We start from the raw sequence: 21762 nt of genomic DNA, 5'->3' as shown, positions 1-21762 counted from the left end.
TATTTTTGATGTCTTTGTGGGGAGGAAGGTGATCTCACGTCTTACTTCTCTGCCATCTTGAAGGTCCTTCTTCGAGAAATTTTCAAAGAAAGAGACCTCACAAGCCCCTCTGGGATTCCAAAACCAAGTTTCTTCTAATATCTCACTTTAATTGCACTTGGTACACTTTGAATCGTTTCCTTCCATCCTGTATAAATGAGTCACATCTCCATCCATCCTCTCCATCATCTCTGAGAGGCGGTGAGAACACAGTGCGCTTTTCTAGACTCTTCCAGAGAGAAGAAACAGAGGCAAAGAATAATAACATTTACCAAACTTTGTACTGCACTGCATGGATTACAATGCACTTTCATGCATGTTCTCATTCCCTTTGAAATACACTAGAGCACTCTGAGGTAGGTGACATTATCGTCATTTTATAAATGAAGAACTACCACATCGAGACTTTTAGTAATTTGTCCAAGGTCACTCAGCTAATAGGTGGCCAAGTCTGCTAGGAACCCTAAGCCAACTAGGGCTACACTCATGAAAAACGGATGCTGTCATCTACCTTTTCCACTGAGGTAAGAAGCAAAGAGGAAGGAAACACAATGTACTGTAATGACCATTGCCTCTAGGGTGTTGTGGAATGTGGATCTAAAAAGAGGGTAGGCAGGATGTGGAGGTAGTTTTTCTGTATCTACCTATTAAGCCTTTACATTTTGTACCATGTAAATATATTACCTATTCAAAAAATGAGTTTTTAAAAAGAAGCTATGGGAAGAATGGAATATAAGCCGGTTAGTCATGGCTCCATCATAATCTATCCGAGTGACCTTGGGTAAGTCAGCTAAACTGTCTATGCCTCGGTTTTATCACCTATCAAATGAGGATAAGGAGTAATTGCCCTGACTACTGCATTTACCTGTCTATCAAATGCACAGGACTTTTTTTGAGAGTAATCGTTCAGTAACTACTAATGTGGAATGGGAAAGACAGTATCAGCATCACCTGGTTGAAATTACACATGCCCCTCCACCCAGATATTCTGATACCTGCTCCCCCTTCCCCACTACACAATTATGAAAACCATAATTCATAACCAGTCTGTGTTATGAAAAACCACAGAACCTGGAGTCAGACTTGAGCTCAAATCTCAGTTGCTCAGCTTACTAGTTGTATGATCCTGGTCAAGATACCTAAGGTGTCCAACCTCATCTTTCTCGTGTCTAAATTGAGTGTACCATACTTCTCCCTGAAGGTCATTGTGAGAATTAAATGAGGTGATGATGTAAAGCATGTAGCACAATGCCCAGGAGCTAGTATATACTCAAAAGCTGTGTAGTATCCTTCTTATTACAAATAAAAGGGAAGCAATAGAATTAATAGCCACCATCCATTCTACTCTCTAATTCTATGAGTTCAACTTTTTTTTTTTTAAGATTTTACCTACAAGTGATACCATACAGTATTTATCTTTCTCTGTATGGCTTATTTCACTGAGCATAATGCCCTCCAAGCTCATCCATGTTGTCACAAATGGAAGAATTTCCTCTTTTACAGATGAAGAATGAATATTCCATTGTGTTTATATACCACATATTCTTTACACTTAGGTCTTATCCAAATCTTGGCTATTAGACATGAGAGAGCAGATTTCTTTCTGAGAGTCTGATTTCATTTCCTTTGGATATGTAACCTAGAAGTGGGATTGCTAGATCTTATGGTAATTCTGTTTTAATTTTTTAAAGAACCTCTGTAATGTTTTCCATAGTGGCTGTACCAATTTACTTTCCCTCCAACAATGTACAAAGGTTCCCTTCTCTCTACATCCTCACCAACACTTATTTCCTGTCTTGATAACAGCCATCTTAACAGGTGTGATGTGAAGTTGTATCTCATTGTAGTTTGATTTGCATTTCCCTGATGGTTATTCATGTTGAGCACTTTTTTATGTACCTATTGGCCATTTTCTTTAGAAAAATGTCAAGTCCTTTGTCCATTTTTCATCAGGTTATTTGTTGTTTTTGCTACTAAGTTGTATGAGTTTCTTATATATTTTAGGTATTAATCCCTTATCAGATAATATGGTTTGCATATATTTTCTCCCATTTCATAGGTTGCCTTTTCATTTTGTTGTTTCCTTTGCTGTGCAGAAGATTTTTAGTTTGATGTAGTCCCACTTGTTTATTTTTTCTTTTGTTAATTGTGCTTTTTGTGTCATATCCAAAAAAATCATTGCCAAGACCATCATCAAGGAGTTTTTTCCCGTGTTTTCTTTTAGGAATTTTCTGCTTTCAAGTCTTATATTTAAGTCTTTAATCCACTTTAAGTTAATTTTTGTGAGTGATGTAACATAGGAGTCCAATTTCATTCTTTTGCATGTGAATATCCAGTTTTCCCAACACCATTTATTGAAGAGACTATCCTTTACAGGCAGGGACTTTTTTAATCTGCTGTGTTGATTGTTGAATTCCCAGAACCTAGAAGAGTGCTTGTTACATAGTAGATGCTCAATAACTATTTGTTGGGTGAGTGAATTACTGGCATTAGCAGAAGGGAAGAAAAATGGGGCTATTCTATCAAAATCCTCCTGTGCTCTGGAGCTCTCCTGACCTCCTTGGGGGGCCTGTCAACTGAGGTAAGAGGATGCTGCCAGCCCTGGAGCTGGGATCCTTGGCTGCCTACTTTGGTTCTGGGGATGTACTGAGCACACTGTCATGGTCCAACTGTTGCCATGACTCTGGTCTGTTGCTCTCTTGTACACATGGGACTCAGCTGACCACTGGGTGGCTTGTGTAATAACGCATTTCTTGGAATGGGGAACATTTGGGCCCCCTGAGATACCATTACCTGGAGTAAGAAAATACTCTGGGACCCAGAGCCTATAGTCCTGTGTGAGTAGATAGAGAGATGGGACAATGGGGAGAGGACAGGCATGAGAGAAACTCCAGCCTCACTCCTGACAAGGGGGAGGCAGCAAGCCCTCACAGGAGCTCTCCTTATAGGAGAGCAGTCTGCCTCTCAGCTCAAAGCAAGGCCCTCACCACATCCCAACAGACTCAATCTGCCTTTGTATCAACGTCCTCCAGAGTGGCAGATATTAGAGAAAACTCCCTCGGGTCTTAAAAACCATCTAGTCCAGCCTCCATCCAGCACCCAAATCTCTATGACATCTCCAGCAAACGATCTTCCAGCCTTTGCTTGCAGACATCCAATGAGGAGACTTTTCATGACAGCCCATTGTATTTTTGCGGAAGTCTTTCTTTTTCCCCAGATCGGTTACACAAAACCTTCCACCCATCCAGACCTTCCTTTGGGACTACTCAGAGGAAGGCAGATTCCTTTTCAGTATCAAAGTCATTCCATCATCGTGCCTTCTCTTCTATAGGCCATGCCCTTAAATTCTTCCAGCACAGAGTGTAGAGCAGGAAGGACCCTGGACAGGGAGGGCTGAGGCCATGCATGACCCGCCTTAGAGTCTGCAGTGCTGTGCTGTGCGCCTGGGGCCTCATGGGTGCTTGACCAAGTCCATTGAATGAATGGATGAGTCAAAGAATCCGGTGCAAGCTTCTCAAGTAAAGTGCATCTCAGTGAGGCTTAGTGATGTCCGCAAGCCCATCAGCTCTTCACACCAGAACTAGCTCCAGTTCAGAGGATTTTCCAGAGTCCCCTACCAGAATGTTTAGAGACCTTGCTTTGCTTTGTCTTGTATTTTCAGGTTTGGCCTCGTAGCCCATCTGGCCCCTGTTCCCTCGGTCCTCATCTGCTCTGCTCCTCTTCCTGTGACCCTTCCCATCATCCTGTCCACTCTGCCTTAGAGCCTTTGCTCTAGTTTTCTCTGTCCAGGGCTCTCTCCCCCCAGATGCCCACTCGGCTAATCCCCCCACGCCTCCTTCAAGTCTTTGCCTTAATCTCACCTGCTCAGTGAAACCCACCCAGACTACTCCATTTAATACCCTCACCTGCCCAGTCCCACCCCAGCACACCTGATCCCTCTTACTCTGCCCTACTTTTTCCCATAGCCCCATCACCTCCTAATATTCTACAGGATTGACTCCTGTTGATTCTTTATCCTCTGTCTCCACTGATAGAATGTTAGCTCCGTGAGGGCAGGAGTCTTTGGGGGCTTTGTCTACTGATGTATCCCAAATACCTAAAACAGTGCCTGACACCTAATAGGGGCTCAGTAAATATTTGTTGAATGAATCTCCTGCTCAGAGAACGCAGCAGGGCCCCGGGTCTGAACCAGCTGCCAACAGGGCACAGTAGGGGCTGAATACACAGTTATTAATAGATAGACTGATTGATTCCATGACATGTCTTTGCTGTTCTGTAGCACTGTGTATTGGGCACTGGCTACCCAGTTGAAGGAAGAGGTGTGTACACAGGCTCTCCTGTGGTTGCCACAGAGATCCCACCCATGGCCATGGCCTAGTGGGTGCCCTCTATGCCAGGCCGCAGCAGGAGATCTTTACAGTATGACTGGGTTCATGGTTGCCCCCTTTGCTTTCCAACCCATCTCAGACGCCCCACGTGGTAAGCTGAATAATGACCCCAAAGATACGCAGATCCTAATCCCTGGATCCTGGATATGGCAAAAGGAAGTTTGCAGGTGTGATTATGTTAAAGATCTTGAGAGGGAGAGATTATCCCAATCTGCCCTAAATGTAATTATAAGTGTCCTTATAAGAGAGAAGCAGAAGGAGATCCTATGACAGAAAAGGAGAAGGCCGTGCGATGACAGAAGCAGAAACTGGAGTGGTGAGCCTTGGAGGAGGAGGAAGGGGATGCAAACCAAGGAATGCAGGCGGCCACTAGAAGCTGAAAAAGGTAAGGAAATGGATTCTCTCCTCAAGGCCTCCAGAAGGAACCAGTCCTGCCCAAACACCTTGACTTTAACCCTGTGAAACTGATTTTGGATTTCTGACCTCCACAGCTGTAAGAGAACATGTCTTTGTTGTCTTTTTTTTTTTTTAATTGGAGTATAGCTGCTTTACGATGTTGTGTTAGTTTCTGCTGCACAATGAAGTGAGTCAGCTATATGTATACCTACATCCCCTCCCTCTGGGACTTCTCTCCCACCCCCTACAATCCCACCCAACTAGATCATCACAGAGCACTGAGCTGAGCTCCCTGGGCTATACAGCAGGTTCCCACTAGCTATCTATTTTACACATGGTGTATTTATGTCAAAGCTAATCTCCCAATCTGACCCTGAGAAAACCATAATTCAAAAGGACACATGTACCTCAATGTTCCATTACAGCTTTATTTACAATAGCCAGGTCATGGAAGCAGTCTAAATGCCCATTGACTGATGAATGGATAAAGAAGTTGTGGCACATATATACAATGGAACACTACTCAGCCATAAAAAGGAACGAAATTGGGTCATTTGTAGAGATGTGGATGGACCTAGAGTCTGTCATACAGAGTGAAGTAAGCCAGAAAGAGAAAAACAAATATTGTATATTAATGCATATATGTGGAATCTAGAAAAATGGTTCAGATGAACCTATTTGCAAGGCAGGAATAGAGACGTAGACGTAGAGAATGGACCTGTGGACACGGGGGGAAGGGAAGGGTGTTGTCTTAAGCCACTAAGTTTGTGGTAATTTGTTACAGCAACCATAGGAAACCACTGGCAGCTCCCCTTCACAACCACCAGCACAAACCCCACGTGTGTTTTCTCACACCACACAGAACCTCAGACTCACACTGGGGCAGGAGGACCCTGCAGTGTCCCAGGTGATGGCAGCCCTGACAACCTTGTGTTGTTCCAAGTTGAGCCACCCTCTTTCTCCTCCTCTGCAGCTTTTTCCAAACGCTTTACCAAAGGTCTTGCTGGCCTGGAATAGCTTCCCTGAGAAGACCCTCTGCATCTTCCTGCTTCTAAATATTTAATTAGTCCTAAATGAAGAATCCTCCAAAAGTGTAGAGCACTTTGCACATCTGCTGACATAATCACATTTGTGTGGTTGCTGTTGCTTCTGATTGTCATCCTGGAAACTATCCTTCCCCTCTGGCTCCGCTGCAGGTGATTGCAGGCACACTGAGAGCAGCAGCACTTTCCAAAGCACATCCTCTTGTTTCCTGGGAACCTTCCAAATTCTATAGCTCTATTTGTCATTCCACCAAACGAAGGTTGAACTGATCAGCCCCAGAGTATTCCTGAATTCTCCCATAAACACAGATCGCCATGATGCAGGGTTCCCAGACTTGGGCTTTCTATAAACAAGTCAGCATGACAATCCTGAAAGGTAGAATTATCATTCCCTCCTTACAGATGAGGAATCTGAGGCTCAGGATACCGTGGAATGTGGTGGTTAGAAGCCAGATATGGTGACCCTCAGAGCTATGCTCCATATGTTCCAGATGTCCCCTTTTCTGCCACTTGTAAGAATCTCACTTCCTGGTCTTGCAGTGGTTGGGCAGGTTGCATGACTGAGGACAATAGGACAGTGAGTTGTGAGCAGAAAAGATATATTTGTCTTCCAGGCCAGGCAAGACCCTTGTGAGATCTCCTTCTCTCTACCACGGTGACCAACGATGTCCCAGACGGAGGCTGCTCCATCCACGTGGGTCTCAGAGGAAGGACATGGATCAGAGCCGGGGCTGATCCAAGGCGGGAACACAGCCTGCTGCTGTAAGCCACAGAGAGCTGGGGGTCATGTGGCCACCACTAGCTTCTCCTGACTGCCTGGTTTAGAAGTCAGCTCTGCCACTTTCTAGCTACGTGGCCTTGGATGAGTCAGTCAGCCTCTCTAGAGCTTGACAGGATGGATGCATGGCATCTGCCACAGAGTTTGGGGGAGGATTTAACAAGATAATATGAATAAAATTCTTAGTGCTGTGCCTGTCACATAGTAAATTCTCAGTAAATGGAAGCTGTAGTCACTGTTGTTGTTGTTACTGTTATTATTATAAAAGAAATTCAGTTAATTGCCCAGAGTCCCCTTAGTTAGAAGTGACTGTTGGTATGGTACAGGAGGGAAAAGGGGACCGAATTTTCTTCATCCTATGTGTTGGACATCATTATCCGTATTTTATTTTATATTTTCACATCTTTATTGGAGTGTAAATGCTTTACAATGTTGTGCTAGTTTCTGCTGTACAACAAAGTGAATCAGCTATACATATACATATATCCCCATATCCCCTCCCTCTTGAGCCTCCCTCCCACCCTCCCCATCCCACCCCTCTAGGTGGTCACAAAGCACCGAGCTGATCTGCCTGTGCTATGCAGCAGCTTCCCACTAGCCATCCATTTTACATTTGGTAGTGTATATATGTCAGTGCTACTATCTCACTTCATCCCATCTTCCCCTTCCCCCGCTGTGCCCTCAAGTCCGTTCTCTATGTCTGTGTCTTTATTCCTGCCCTGCCACCAAGTTCATCGGTACTGCTTTTTAAAATTCCACATATATGCGTTAGCATATGGTATTTGTTTTTCTCTTTCTGACTTACTTCACTCTGTATGACAGACTCTAGGTCCATCCACCTCACTACAAATAACTCAATTTCATTTCTTTTTATGGCTGAGTAATATTCCATTGTATATATGTGCCACATCTTCTTTATCCATTCATCCGATGATGGACACTTAGCTTGTTTCCATCTCCGGACTATTGTAAATAGAGCTGCAATGAACATTTTGGTACATGACTCTTTTTGAATTACGGTTTTCTCAGGGTATATGCCCAGTAGTGGGATTGCTGGGTCATATGCTAGTTCTATCTTTAGTTTTTTAAGGAACCTCCATACTGTTCTCCATAGTGGTTGTATCAATTTACATTCCCACCAACAATGCAACAGGGTTCCCTTTTCTCCACACCCTTTCCAGAATTTATTGTTTGTAGATTTTTTTGGTGATGGCCATTCTGACCAGTGTGAAGTGATACCTCATTGTGGTTTTGATTTGCATTTCTCTAGCAAATTACCAATGGCATTTTTTGCAGAAGTATCCATATTTTACAGATGGGTAAACTGAGGCTCAGAGAATTATTTAACTTTTCTAGGGTCACAGAGTCATTAAATGATGGAGCCAGGATTTGAATTTAGCCCTGGATGATTCTCTCCCCATCATCTTCTTTATTTTCTTTGAAAGAGAAGGCTCCCAGCCCTGGGCACCCCTAAGCCCTGCACCCTCTACTCCAGCCCCAACTAGCTCCATCACTTCCTCAGAGCAGCATGGCTTGTCACACTACAGTGCCAGCCTTCTTAGCCTCCTCCTTAAATCTGGACCTGGCCCATCCTGACTTGACCTGCGGTAGCCCAGTCCCATATCTGACCCCTTCCCTTACCCTTCCCACCAGCTTCTCTTCAACCTGGGCAGGGGAGCACAGGGGGTCTTCAGGATTCTAGCCCAGGACCGTGTGTGCATCTTCTAACATGACAGCACGAGGGCAGAGCCTCTCTCCCAGCAGGGTTAACCTCGGGGAGGCGCACTGCATTGGGAAACAGAAGACCCCAGCTCTCCTCTGGGCTCTGCACTGGAGAATAATGACCCCTCATGTTTGCAGCTCCCACCCCCTCAGGAGCTGATTTAACTCTGCCACAGCTCCCTGCGACAGGGAGGGCCCCGGTTATCATCACCACCTCCCTAAACTCTAGAGATACTAGATGCACCTAGATACTGACATCTAGATACTAAAGCTAATAGGTGTTAAGTCAGATAATCCTGGGCTCAAATTCTACTCTTTCTCTTACTCACTATGTGATGTTAGGCAAGTTATTTAGCCTCTCTGGGCCTCTGTTTCTGGATCTGTAAAGTTACTCGACCCTGTAAGATTATCAGGAGGACTCACTTATGTGCAATATGGGAAGTTCTCCCATTTAGTGAGTATCCCACAGGTGGTAGCTGTCAATGATCAGTATCATTGCCATCATCTTTATCACTATCTATGGTTTCTTGTTATTTTCTCCCAGCCTCATCTACAAAATGAAAGCTTTGAACGAGACAGTCTAATTCCCTTCCAAATTTGAGTGACTCCCTCAAACTCACACACACACACACACACACACACACACACACGCACACACCCTGCTGCTCAAAGAGGCAGCGCAGGGGACCCCAGATTTACAAAGCCACAGTGACAAGCCTGAGCTCTGCTCAGTTACCCTCAAGGGTCAAGTTCAGGGAGTAGGCAGAGTGTCATGGAGGCTGAAAGGCAAGAGGGCAGAGGGTGAGGGAGAAAGAGGTCAAATGCCCAGAAGGGTTAGCAGGGTGCAGGGAGACCTAAGGTCTTGGAGTGCAGCCCAGAGCCATCACTTGGAATCAGTGCCCCATAAAACCTAATGGGTGTTTGAACTATCACCAGCCAGGGAAGGTCTGGGAGTTGGAGAGAGCTTTCATCCCTCCCCGCAACTGGGGCTGAGACATAGTGGCAGGGAGACCTGGGTGGGGAGACAGAGCGTCGTCTCCACTTGCACCCTGGCACCTCTGGAAGGCAGGCAATGAGCGGTGACGGCAGCACGGCGCACCTTGTCACCTGGGGTTCTTCCCGTCCCCACCCCCGGGGCCCAGCGCTTTGATGCAAGATGGCAGCAAAGCGCTTGCCCCACCGTAGCTTGGCCGGCTGCCTTCTGGGGAAACTGGAGCACATGTTCCTACATCCAGGACTCCCAGTGCCCCACTCTGTGCGGGCCTGTGATTACATGCCAGATACGGTTAGGGCGACTGCAGCTCTGGTCGCAGGTCTACCTTCGCCCGGTGTTCGGAGGCGCCAAGCTCTGGGGAGTGGCGAGGATTTGGGCGAGCAAACCTGCTCCATCGGTCAGAGGCCAATCCGTTAGAGGAAGCCCCGCCTGCGAGGGGAAGGATTCACACAATGGAGGTCCGTGGAGATACTCTGGCCATGACCTGGCCGGCAGGAGGGCTCAGGAGTTTGCTGCACTGTTTGCTCCACGGTGAGTGGGCTCTGGGGGAAAGGGGCCACCTGATGGTTGGTATCGGCAGCTTGGTTCTCCAAAAAAGAGGGTGTCTGCTGTCAGGGGAAGGAGGGCAGTGGGAGGGGCCTTCTCTTCCCTTCACTGCCCTCTCTCTTTGGACGGCATACACAGAGTCATCTCCAGCATCTGCCCACAGCCTGTAATTCAGCCACCCAGCTGCACTGAGTGCTTGGCTGCTCTGGTTGTGGGGAGGGCAGATTACTGAGTGGAGTGAAGTGATTGGCAGGTGCCTGGGGGGCCCGGCTGCCCTGGTAGCAGAGGCAGGCTCCACGTGATGCTGTACTGCCCGAGAAGCCCCAGCTCCCGGGACTCCTGTGTGTCCCCTTCCCAAAACTCAGACCGTCCCCCTTTCCCTTCATCATTCTTTAGATCCACGCTTCTCTAACTGTTATAAGCAAGTGAATCATCTGGGATGTGGCTAGAATTCAGATTCCAATTTAGAGCCCAAGATTCTGTATTTCTAACCAGTTCCCGGTACTGTTGCTCTGCTGCTGATGCAGGGACAATGCTCTGACTAGGAAATCTTTAGAATTTTCATAGCATCATTATGTATATGATCTCTGCTCTCATAACAGCCCTGTGGAAAGAGTAATGATAATAATAATAATGGTAGTAGCATATATCATTCTTATTGCCTCCAATGCAAGACACTGAACCCCGAATTTCATAAATCCTATTTCAATCTTCACAGCACCTCAGCAAAAGAGCTCTTTCTCAGAATTTACAGATGAGAAAAAAGTTGACATTCTGAGATAACTTGCCAAGGTCATGAACCCAAGGAGCGGTGGAGTTGGAATTCAAACTTCCATCTTCTAACACTGGTCCCTCCTCTATTTATATATAAGGTTGACAAATTTAAGCTTCTTTTAAAAAGTAATGGTCAAGGGTGTAAGCTCTGGAGCCAGAGTGTGCCTGACTTTAGCAGAGAGCCCAAGAATCTGGACCCAGACTCTTACGATTTGAATGCTAGCTTTGTCACTGGCTAGCTTAATGATCTTGGGCAACTTACTTAACCTCTCTGTGCTTCAGTTTCTTTAACTGAAATGGCAATGATAATACTAGGGTTATTATGAGGATTATACAGTCAGCCTTCTGTATCTATGGATGTGGAACCTGCAGATACAGAGAACTGACTGTAAGACACGTGAGCATTTACAGATTTTGGTATCCAAGGGGGTGGGGTCCTGGAACCAGTGCCCCTCAGATACCAAGGGACACTGTAGAAACTATGATATATCATTATATATGCATCTCATAATATATATAATCCTCATAATAACCATAGTAGTATCTATCTATCTATCTATCATTGACCTTAAACAAATAGACAGTTATTTCTTCAGCAGTACATGGGTTTATTCAGGATCAGCAAAGAATTGTAATTTGGGGTCTGCAAGCATGATGAGCCATGTGTAAGTGTTGTGCAACAGAGAGAGGAGAACTCTTTTATAGAGGGCGAAAGGAAGCTGGGAGGGCTATAGTAAACGTAGAGTCCATTGGAGGAATTGAGAGTTCAAAGCATAGTGGCTTTTCATTGGCTGAGCTCCTGCCAGCCTAGAAGAGAAAGATTTTCTTCTTCCTGTAGGGCTCTGCTATCATCCAGGGTGTGAGAACTCCTCCTTCTGACCTCTCAACTCGAGATTCATTGAGGTCTCTGTTTATTCATTTTTATATTATCTGTCCAATGAGATTATAGACGGAGGGCACTTAGAAAAGTGTCTGGCACAAATATCAGTGATATGATTACTTGTGAAATGGGGATATTGATACTAAAGACAAAGACTATCACTCAATCAAAGACTTTGCAAGTGTCAGACACTTTTCTATATGTAGTGACTCATTTAGTTCTCATAATAATTCTATAAGCTAGATTTAATATTAATCACATTGTATAGATGAGGAAACCGAGGCACAGAGTTTAAATGACTTGCCCCAAATCACATAGCTAATAAGTGACAGAGCTGGAATTTGAACCCAGTGTGATTCACGCAACACATATTGACATATTGATTGAGTGTTTACAGTGTGCCAGGCACTGCTGTAGGCACTGGAAATACAGCAGTAAACACAATAAACCCCCTGCTCTCTAGACTGATACCTCCTAAGCACTCAGCACAGTGCTTGGCACATGGCAAAACCCTCAATGAACACTAGCTCTGCTTGTCCTCTTACCCTTCTCTTGCCTGTGGCAGACATCAGTAATTGATCACAGCATTCTTTCCCGCAGAGCCTGCCTCCGTCCAAAAAACCTGTCTTAAGACAGCACTCCAGGCAGCCTCTGTCTGCACTGAGACCAAAGCTATGTCAGCTCTGAATAATCATGGAACAAATGAACATCTCTGACCTCAAAGCCTGTGGTGTCAGCACCCAGGAGGAGGCAGATGGGACAGAGACAGAGGGAGGTTCATATGGGGAAGAGCCGAGAAGCAAAGATTGACCAGGGAGGTGGGGAGGGAAAGCACTACCAACAGCTGCTCAACTCCCTTGCTCTCGGCCTGGAGCTTTCTAAAGAGGATGAGCAAGACGACTGGGCAGGGGGCTGGCCATCCCCATGCAGGTCTGTCCCTAGTGACACCAGTTAGGGCTGATAATCCTGCTAGGCCCTCTTGGGCCCCAGATCTTTGGAGCCTGGCACTAGGCTTGGGGCGAGGTAGAAGGTGAGGTAAAGGGCGAGCAAAGGGCTCCCCACCCCGGCTCTACTGCCTGCTATCGAGCCCACCTACTGCCCAGCAGAAAGCCTGGCTGCAATTCCCACTTTATGGCCTCTGCCAAATGAAGCACAAACTTCACTACATCACCCCCCTGACAGGACAGGGAGGGGCTGGAGTGAAACGCTGGGCGGCTTCAGCCCCTAATCTAATCACTGGCATGGGTCATTTCAATTCTGGAGTGTGCTGGGGGCGTGGCAGCTCCCCAAAGCCTCCATGCTGGTGCTCAGCTAATTGCGAATCTCTTACTGTCTCCCAGGTGAATAACTCAGGACTAAGAGCTTCTGGTTGCTGAGATGGAGTGTGAGCTGGGGAACTGGACAGGGCAACACCTGAGATGGGCCCTGGGGCACAGATGGGGTTGCAGGGAGGGAAGCACAGCCTTCCTGGAGGGGACACAGGGACTGTTGTCCCTGCCCTGGGGTGACCACCCACCATCTGGGAACTGGTCTTAAAACCCAAGACCTAGAAACAGACTCACAGACATAGAGATCAGACTTGTGATTGCCAAGGGGGAGGGGAGGGGGGGAGGGAGAGGGATGCACTGGGAGTTTTGGGTTGGCAGATGCAACCAACCCAAAACAACAGTGGATAAACAACAAGGTCCTACCGTAGAGCACAGGGAACTATATCCAATCTCCTGGGATAAATCATAATGGAAAAGAATATTAAAAAAAAGAAAGTCTATATATGTATAACTGAGTCACTTTTCTGTACAGCGGAGATTGGTACAACATTGTAAATCAACTATACTTTGATTTAAAAAAAAAAAAGAAAGAAAGAAAAAAAAAGCAAAACCCAAGACCTGAAGTTTTCTGGAACCTCAGAGCCACAGGGTAGGGTAAAAATTTAAGTTCCACCCCTTCCTACTAACCTTGTCTTTAGATAAATAATTAGATCCCTGAGGAGTGAGAGGGCCCAGGAAGCCTCCGGGCTTTACCGAGGGGAGAGCTAATGCCTTCGGGCAGCTTCAGGCTGGCTGCCTGCAGGGCGGCTCTTTGGTTCCTTTATGGGTCTGGCCCATAGAGGCTTCAAGCTGGACCCCGGGAGACTGGCTGAGTCATGGAGATGTAAGAGACGAGGGGCTCAGTATCCTTAACCACACAGCTCCTCTCCTCTAGTACAACTGGAGAAGTAGGTGGGGATGTCTTGGGAGGAAAGTGAGACCTCTACCATCGAATTATTGGCCATCCAACAGGATGCAGAGACTGTGGGAGATTGTGGCAGCAGCCCTTGGAAGTTTTTCTGGATATAATGACAAATAGAGGGCTGCCTGTCTAGCCAGGGGTTGTGCGTAACTAACTCTTTATTCTAGATGTTAGTGAAGTCCCCAGAACTGGAGCTGAGGTTTCTTGGTGAGTGCTGAAACTACCTGAGATTCTGGGAAACAGCAGATGGTAGGAGCATTCACAGCTGGGAAAATCCCATTTTTGCTCTGTTCCTCAGTTGTCTTCCTCTATGAAATGGGAATCATGAAAGGTATAAACACTTGGAGAGGCTGAGCCAATGCTGCTCTGTAAGTAAGGGCTGCTGGTGCCCTATCTTCGTCCCACTGCAGAGGGACACTATTCCAGGAGGAGGGCTCTAAGTGCCATTCGCTAATGATAGCTTTGCTTCAGGCCCTGACCCAGGGCTTAGAATGAGTCTCTGGCTGCCATGTTGACATCAGGGCCACTTGGCACTTGGACAGAGGAGGTCCACACACTGGGGCCTGGCTCAGTAGCCAGGCTTCACTCCTGAAGGCCTGCTGACATAGAGAGGCTGGGAGAGATTCCCTAGGGAGAAAGCCAAGGTGAGCTGCATGGGAAGTGAAATAGGAAGTCCCTTGGGCAGCACTCACCCCCACCCCTTGCCCGACCCGCAGCCCAAGTCCCTGACAAGGAGGCATATGGTGGCTTCAGCCCTTGGCCTTTGGATTCTGGAATAAAGGCCCTTCTGGGGCATCCAATCCATAAATGGATTCTGATAGAGGTAGCTGGAAGAGGACCTCACAGCAAAGACTAAAGAATGGAATCCGTCTGTTGATAGCAGGCAGGTGTTTTTATTTTGCAATATATGATTTACTTTTCCAAGTACTCTTAAATACATTGCTTCATTCTGAGCCTCAAAATTCTGTGATATGGGTAGAATAAGTATAAGCAGCCCCGATGTCAAATAGTAAGCTGAAGCTCTGAGAGGTCAGTCTCAAGGTCCCCTGGCTAGGTAGTGATGGAGCCAGGAGCAAAGTCAGGTGGTGGAAAGGAAGGAGCCTCTGTAGTGGGGACCTCACCGCAGATCTTTTCCTTTTCTAATAACCGAGACAGTGAAGAAATATTTGGGATCAATTTAGAGGCTAACTGAGCAGGTCGAGGCAGAGGAGACCAGGAGCAGGAAGTAGGAAGCGAGGAGGGAAACAGGTGGGCGTTTGCATGGACACTTCCTGTTCACAAACTTCTTACACTCCTCATTTCATTAACAGCAGCAGCGGAATTTCATGGACAATTGGCGTTGAGCATTAACTGGGAGGTAATGAGAGGGAGGATGCGGTAAAGGCTGTTTGAATTTAAATTCTTTTCCTTTGGGGGGATGGGGGGCAGATTTTTTTAAAGGCAATTTTAGTGCTGGAAAAAGTTCCTAGCAAACAGCAGTCCTCTGTAAGCAGTGTTAGGAGTAATGCCTTACCCTCAGCCCACAGTGTTCTTCTACCCACCAAATTCTGGTGCTTGCCCTGAGTGAGGGATGCTGAGGGACTGGGTGTCTGACCCTGGGCAGATTCAGTCCCTCAGACTTGGGGAAACACACTGGTAGATGGTAGAAATGTGTTTACCATCAGCCACGAGCTAGAATGAGTTTCTCTGCAATAGTTATGGCAGAATCACCATGAAAAAAACTCTGTATGGACCTGGGCAGAGATGAGGATGACCTAGAAATAGAAAACAAGATTTCTGTTTTAGGAGTGTGCGATCTATTTGACAAGTGATACACACACACACAGAGCCATGAAACATTCAAGGGGAGAAGGATAGGAGATAATGTAAGTCTGAAGTTAGAGGAGAGGGGACAGAGTCATAGGGTAATCAGGTGGTAAGGGTGGGGGAGGAAGGCTGTTTTTTGAGCCAGGTCTTAGACAGGGACCTACAGATAGGTGAAACAGAAGAAGACTGTGCCAACTAGAAATAGAGGCTTAGATGGAAATGAACCCCTTCCTGAGCAGGATGGTAGGCAGGCTGGGTTGGCTAGATTGAAGGTTCTGTAATAGAAAGCAATGAGAAATGAAGAAAGTTAAATATAAGAGGAGGGAAACTTTGTGGAAGGCGTGAATTCTAATTTTAGGATTCAGGTTATGAGGCCACAGGAACTGCCATAAGATAGGATAATCAGTACAGAATTGGCTACTGAGGAGAATGAACCAGAAGTTGATTAGTTATCCAAGTGCAAGGTGATCAGGGCTCTTCTATCTGGACAGATGGCTGTGGGCACAGATGGGGAGCTAAGGGGCCATTGGGACTCTGATGGCTAATTTTCTGTGTCAACTTGGCTGGGCCACAGATATTTGTTCAAACATTATTCTTGGTGTTTCTGTGAAGGTATCTCTTAAATGTTTAAAGTCTTTAAACCAGTAGACTTTGAGTCAAACAGATTGTCCTCCAGAACGTGGGTGGGATTCATCCAATCATTTGAAGGCCCTAACAGAAAAAGACCAACCTCTCCAGAAGAGAAAATCCAGCCAGCAGACCGCCTATGAACACAAACTGCAATTCCTTCCTGGGTCTCTAGCCTGCCAGAATACCCTACAGATTATGGATTTGCCAAGCCTCCACAATCATGTGAGTGTTATGGGCTGAATTGTGTCCCCCCAGAATTCATATGTTGAAGTCCTAACCCCCAATATGTCACAGTGGGATTGTATTTAGAAACAGGGCCTTTAAAGAAGTAGTTAGGGTTACATGAGTTCATAAGGTGGGCCCTGGTCCAGTGTGACTAGTGTCCTTAGAAGAAGAGGAAATTTGGACACATATGTGTCCAGAAGAGAACCACAGGAAGAAGGCAGCTATCTACAAGCCAGGGAGAGAGGCCTCAGAAGAAACCAACCTTACCAACACCTTGATCTTGGACTTCCAGCCTGCAGAACTATGAGAGAATCAATCTCTGTTTAAGCCACCCAGTCTGTGGTATTTTGTTATGGCAGCCAGAGCAGACTAATACAAGGATAGCAGATTATAATAAACTCCTTGAACCCAAGGGCCATGCATTAAGCCTATCCCCCAGCTCAGTGCCTTACACATGGTGCGTGTTGATGAAATGTTGTGCTAGATCTGGATCCCCTCCAATAGGAATGCACTGCTGAGAAGGCACAGGGGAAGATAGACTCACCTGGGATGAAGGGAACAAGAGCTCCAGGATATAGATAAGGTGGGAACTTTGTGTTCTGGTTGGAGCAATGTTCCTTAGGGATCAAGTCAAGTGAAGAATGATCTGAAACTGACTTATTTTGTACTCTCTGATGTGCCTAACACAAGGCCTAGGACCTAATCAACACTCAATAGAAGTTTTGTTGAATGACCGACTGAATAAGTGACCAAGACAGGACTGGGAGATGGAGTACTCTTACACCTTTTAAAAAACCACTTAAACACACATGTATGCTTGCATGTGCTAGAAATTTTCTGAAAGAGGTTGCTAACGGTGGTTGCTTCTGGGGAGTGAACTGGGTAAGAGGCCAGGATTACTTTTCACTGGATACCTCGTACTGTTTATGCATTTTCATCATGAATGCATTACTCCTGGGTCATTCAATAGCTAATTCGATGATGTGCATCCCTGGGCTGCATGAAAAGAGGCAACGGGGGCTGGAGAACATTTTACCCCATCATTTGTCCCCTTCCAATATCCCCACAAAAACTTTTCAGCCTTCCCCAAGTGCCATGCAAACACATTGATGGAGACCAGCAAACTTGGGTCTTCATAAGCCACTCCACAGCACCCAGAGGGAGCACAGGGTGATGGTGTAGAACCCCAGCACAACAAGATAGCTTTGGAAGAGCAATCGGTCAAAGCGCTCCAGGAGGGCCAGCCACCCAGCCTCCTGTCGGTCCGCCTGGTCCTGGGTCTGGAAGTAGCTGCTGATACGTTGAAGCTGGGACCAGACTTCCCTCAGGGTCCATGGCTGGGCCTGGTGCTCCTGACAGGTGGGGGACTCTACATGAGAGGAAGACACTCTAGGTGAGTCAGGGGCTACCAAGGCTCCCCCAGCTTTCCCATTGAAGCCTATGGCCTCAACCTTCAAGAAAGGTGGTGGGCAAAACTGGGAAGTGGGTTAGTTAGGATTGGGGACCCTCTCCCTACCTGTTGAGGGGAGGCAAGACTGCGCTGAAGGAACCCCTGGAGAACACAGCAAGTAGGGTGTTTGTGTAAGTAGGGTGTCGAGGCTACATCTATCCGGGAGATTTTTCTGAGCTAGCAGCCAGCCCACATTGACTTAGAGCTTCAGGGGCTGGAATGGTTCTTTTTTTTTTTTTTAATTGAGGTATATTATATTAGTTTCAAGCGTACAACATAATGATTCAATGTTTGTATACACTGTGAAATGATCACCACAATAAGCCTAGGTAACATCCATCACCACACAGTTACAAATTTTTGTTCTTGTGATGAGAACTTTTGGAATGTACTCTCTCGGCAACTTTCAAGGATACAGTGAAAATATGGACTGCTTCATGACTTTGCATGTCATCCTTGCACAGGGGCCATGCTAACCTCTGTATCATTCCAGTGTTAGTATATGTGTTGCCAAAGGGAACACTGGGATGATTTGTATACTTTTGCACATTAAGCGATCAGATCCCACATGTATACAAACTATTTGTGTGTGTGTGTGTGTGTGCGCGCGCGCGTGCACATGCACGCACTCTGCTATTCTGGAGTCAATGGCTCCAAACTGGAAAATAAAACAAGCTAAGGGGACTGAGGCCCTGATCTCTAGGCTGACATGTGGCTTCCTGGCAAGCCAGCAGGAGACGGTCTTCAGTCTCCAGGGAGGTCTTATAATATGCAGGGCAGAGGTTAAGAAGCAGGTGTTTCCATTTTCTCATACAGCTGACTCAAGATGGCCTGGTACTCCACCCATGGGAACTAAGGCTGAGGGTGATAAAGCAGAACCAGGCAGGGACCTCAAGAATTCTCACAAACCTGTTACCCCAGTGAGCTGGGCCCAGGGATCCATTCTAGACCCTTCCGCATCGGTGTCCCCTCGAAAGCACAAGAAGGTCCACTCCTGCTGGCTGCACTGCTCATCATGGAGGAATTTGACCAACAGGATGGACTTGCATAAGCTGAGGACCAAGAAGACCATGCAGACCGTGAAGAAGACCCCTGAGGGAAGGAGCCAATGGAGGTGGAGTTAGCAGGGGTCCCTGGGCCTCTTCCTTCCTCATCTGAAAGGCAACATCAGCTCTTGGACAGAAGTAATGCAAGACAGGTACCTAGAGACCCCGGAGCTGCTTACCAATTAGAGGCGTGGTCACTGCACTCTTCGGCACCTCATCAGACATGTTAAGCCTGAAGACGGTGTAGCCCACCAGCACGCTGCTCTTGAACACAATCCTGGCGTGGCAGGTGGGTGGGAGAAAGAAGCTCCCCAGGTCCACGAGCATTAGGAAGATGCTGGGAATCAGCAGGCTCACAACATAGACCAGTGGGTGCCTGCGAATCACCACCTGGACAGGGATGAGGAATCTGTTGCCAAGAGGGTCTAAGCCAATGGACAAATGTTTGGCCAAAGAACACTTAGCCAAGAACACTTTCTGCCGTCCCAACATTTCTGCATAATATGAAAAGTCTATGTAGTTTAGAATAGGAGATTATCTTGTGGTTTAGAAAATAGAAAAAAATCCTTTAAGCTTTTACATAGAACTAATATTAATATTACTAATCATTATAAGAAGAAGCTACCATTTATTTAGCACTTGCTCTATGCCAGGCACTGGAATAAGTGTTTCATATGATTTGTCTTATTTAATCCTCACAACAGCTCTGAGGGCTGCTCTGAGGGCTGGATATTCTTATTATTTTTTTTAACGATTTTATTGGAGTATAATTGCTTTACAATGGTGTGTTAGTTTCTGCTTTATAACAAAGTGAATCAGTTATACATATACATATATCCCCATATCCCCTCCCTCTTGCGTCTCCCTCCCTCCCACCCTCCCTATCCCACCCTTCTAGCTGGTCACATAGCACCGAGCTGATCTCCCTGTGCTATGCGACTGCTTCTCACAAGCTATCTATTTTACATTTGGTAGTGTATATATGTCCATATATACACTACCACTCTCTCACAGGGCTGGGTATTATTATATCCATTTTACAAACCGGGAAACTGAGGTTCCTAGAGATTAAATTGCTTGTCAAATTCACATAACTGGTGAGTGAGAAACTGTTTTAAAACCAGGTCTTACACCAGAATCTTTCTTTTTAAACCATTTAGTTTGCAATATATTGTATTGGTTTTGGTTTAGTCTCTCTTCTTACCTGGGATGCAAACACCTTAGTACCTGTGTATCTGTCAGAGTCTTGTTAGGAACAAATAACACAGTTAAACTAAGAAGTTGAGGAGGGCTTGACAAGGTGTGGGCAGGACATAGAGAAACCACAAGGAAGAGGACAGTGCCCCAGGGATTCGGGGGACTGCGTCAGCTGTTCCTACCCTTAGGCCTGAAGGGACCAAAGACCAGGAATGTGGTTGGAACTTGAGGGGACAGAAAGCTGGTTGGACTTGTGGCTTCCTTGCAGGAGCACAGCCAGCTGGCGGAGACACTGTGGGGTGGGGAGAAATGGAGAGATAAATGCCCCACTCACTCTCCCCCCTCCTTCCAATCTCCTGCCACTGCCTCCCCTGCCCGCTACTGGCCAAACATGACCAGGAGTCCCAACTCTACAGGCCGTAGACCAGCCTCCAGGAGCAAAAGTAGATGTGAGGTGGGGGCAACTGCAGATACCCAGCAGGGCCTGCAGCACGGCTGGGCAGAGAGCGGCTGAGCAGGTTTTTTAGCTGGGAATTTAAGACTCATAAAATTACAATGATTGCTGTTGCCATTTTGTTATACCTAGCTTCTCTGGGATGGGAATAGGAGATGCCTGTAATTAACACAAAATCTATTCTCATCCTTCCTGGAGAGAAACTATGATATGACAGGGCTGTTTCCCCCATCAGACACTTACTGCTTTGCAATGACCGTTTGAGGGTGAAAATGGCATTTTTTAATCCTTCATGGGGCCAGAAATAATACCTATCTTACAGTGGGTGTTCGATAAATGTTTACTGAACAAATGAATGTTCTGAGCCACGTTGCTGTTAGATTTGGAAAAAAATAATGTCTGAAATCTCCCATTGCTCTGATTCATCAAACAGCTGAACGATTTCTACGTGTCAGATAGTGTGCTAGATACTCTTTCACATGGGATGTGAGTTATTTGCTCTTCACTGTCAGTTTGTTGGGACGTAATAGAGCATCCCCACTTTATAGATCTTTAAAAATAAAGCTCAGCCCCCTAGGTAAGCTGAGTAAGTGGCAGAGCTGGGATGTGCTCCCACATCTTCTGGTTCCAAGCGCCGTGCTCTTTCCCATACAGCCTACTCTTGGTCTGATCAGACCTCTGAACTGAGTTCAGGGTCTTCTCTCTCACCTCTGCCTCCCTCTCCGGATGAGGATCACATAGACGGGAGCCAGGGCAGAGACCAGGGAAAGAGCAGAAGGTGGTGGGCGAAGAGCCTGGCTGGGTGAGACCAGATGTCACCTTGCTGGTGAGAGCAGGGCCTCCCCAGCCTTTGGGTCTGGAAGCGTGTCCTGACTCAGTGGAGCTCTGCAGACCAGAGCCATTCGGCGTATTGTAGTCGGGCTATTGTCTTTCACATGAGACATAACTGGCTGCAAATATCTAAACCAGAGTGACACTCACTGCTTTGCAATCATTTGGTTAAAATACATTTTTACCCAAGTGCAGTCAACAAGGAAAACCATGACCTGCCATCAACCTGCACCTTTCTACTCCCTTCGTTGTGCTGTGACAGACGTAGCCGTGTTTGGACGCGCAGGGGGAAGGGAGTCAAGGGGCCAGAGTCCACAGGGGCTCTTGTCTTATG

General features: G+C 46.5%; 1 protein-coding gene and 1 non-coding gene across 2 annotated transcripts in view; both read right to left on the bottom strand.

Annotated features, from left to right (window-relative positions):
• Positions 1-17583: 17583 nt before the first annotated feature.
• The window catches only part of HTR3B (5-hydroxytryptamine receptor 3B), a 38197-nt gene continuing 34018 nt past the window's right edge, over positions 17584-21762 (bottom strand). The window contains exons 8-10 of the mRNA XM_067751700.1: positions 19126-19336; positions 18810-18992; positions 17584-17819 (exon numbers count right to left, since the gene is read on the bottom strand). Coding sequence (XP_067607801.1) covers positions 17584-17819; positions 18810-18992; positions 19126-19336 — 630 coding nt within the window. The remainder of the gene's footprint in view (positions 17820-18809; positions 18993-19125; positions 19337-21762) is intronic.
• Positions 18320-18423, bottom strand: LOC137231399 (U6 spliceosomal RNA). Its single transcript, XR_010946521.1, has one exon. It is a non-coding gene; the product is annotated as a U6 spliceosomal RNA (small nuclear RNA).

Source organism: Pseudorca crassidens, chromosome 9 (assembly GCF_039906515.1).
Source record: "Pseudorca crassidens isolate mPseCra1 chromosome 9, mPseCra1.hap1, whole genome shotgun sequence".
Lineage (NCBI taxonomy): Eukaryota > Metazoa > Chordata > Mammalia > Artiodactyla > Delphinidae > Pseudorca > Pseudorca crassidens.
Note: the sequence above shows the minus strand (reverse complement) of the source record. Positions and strands in the feature narration are given on the sequence as shown.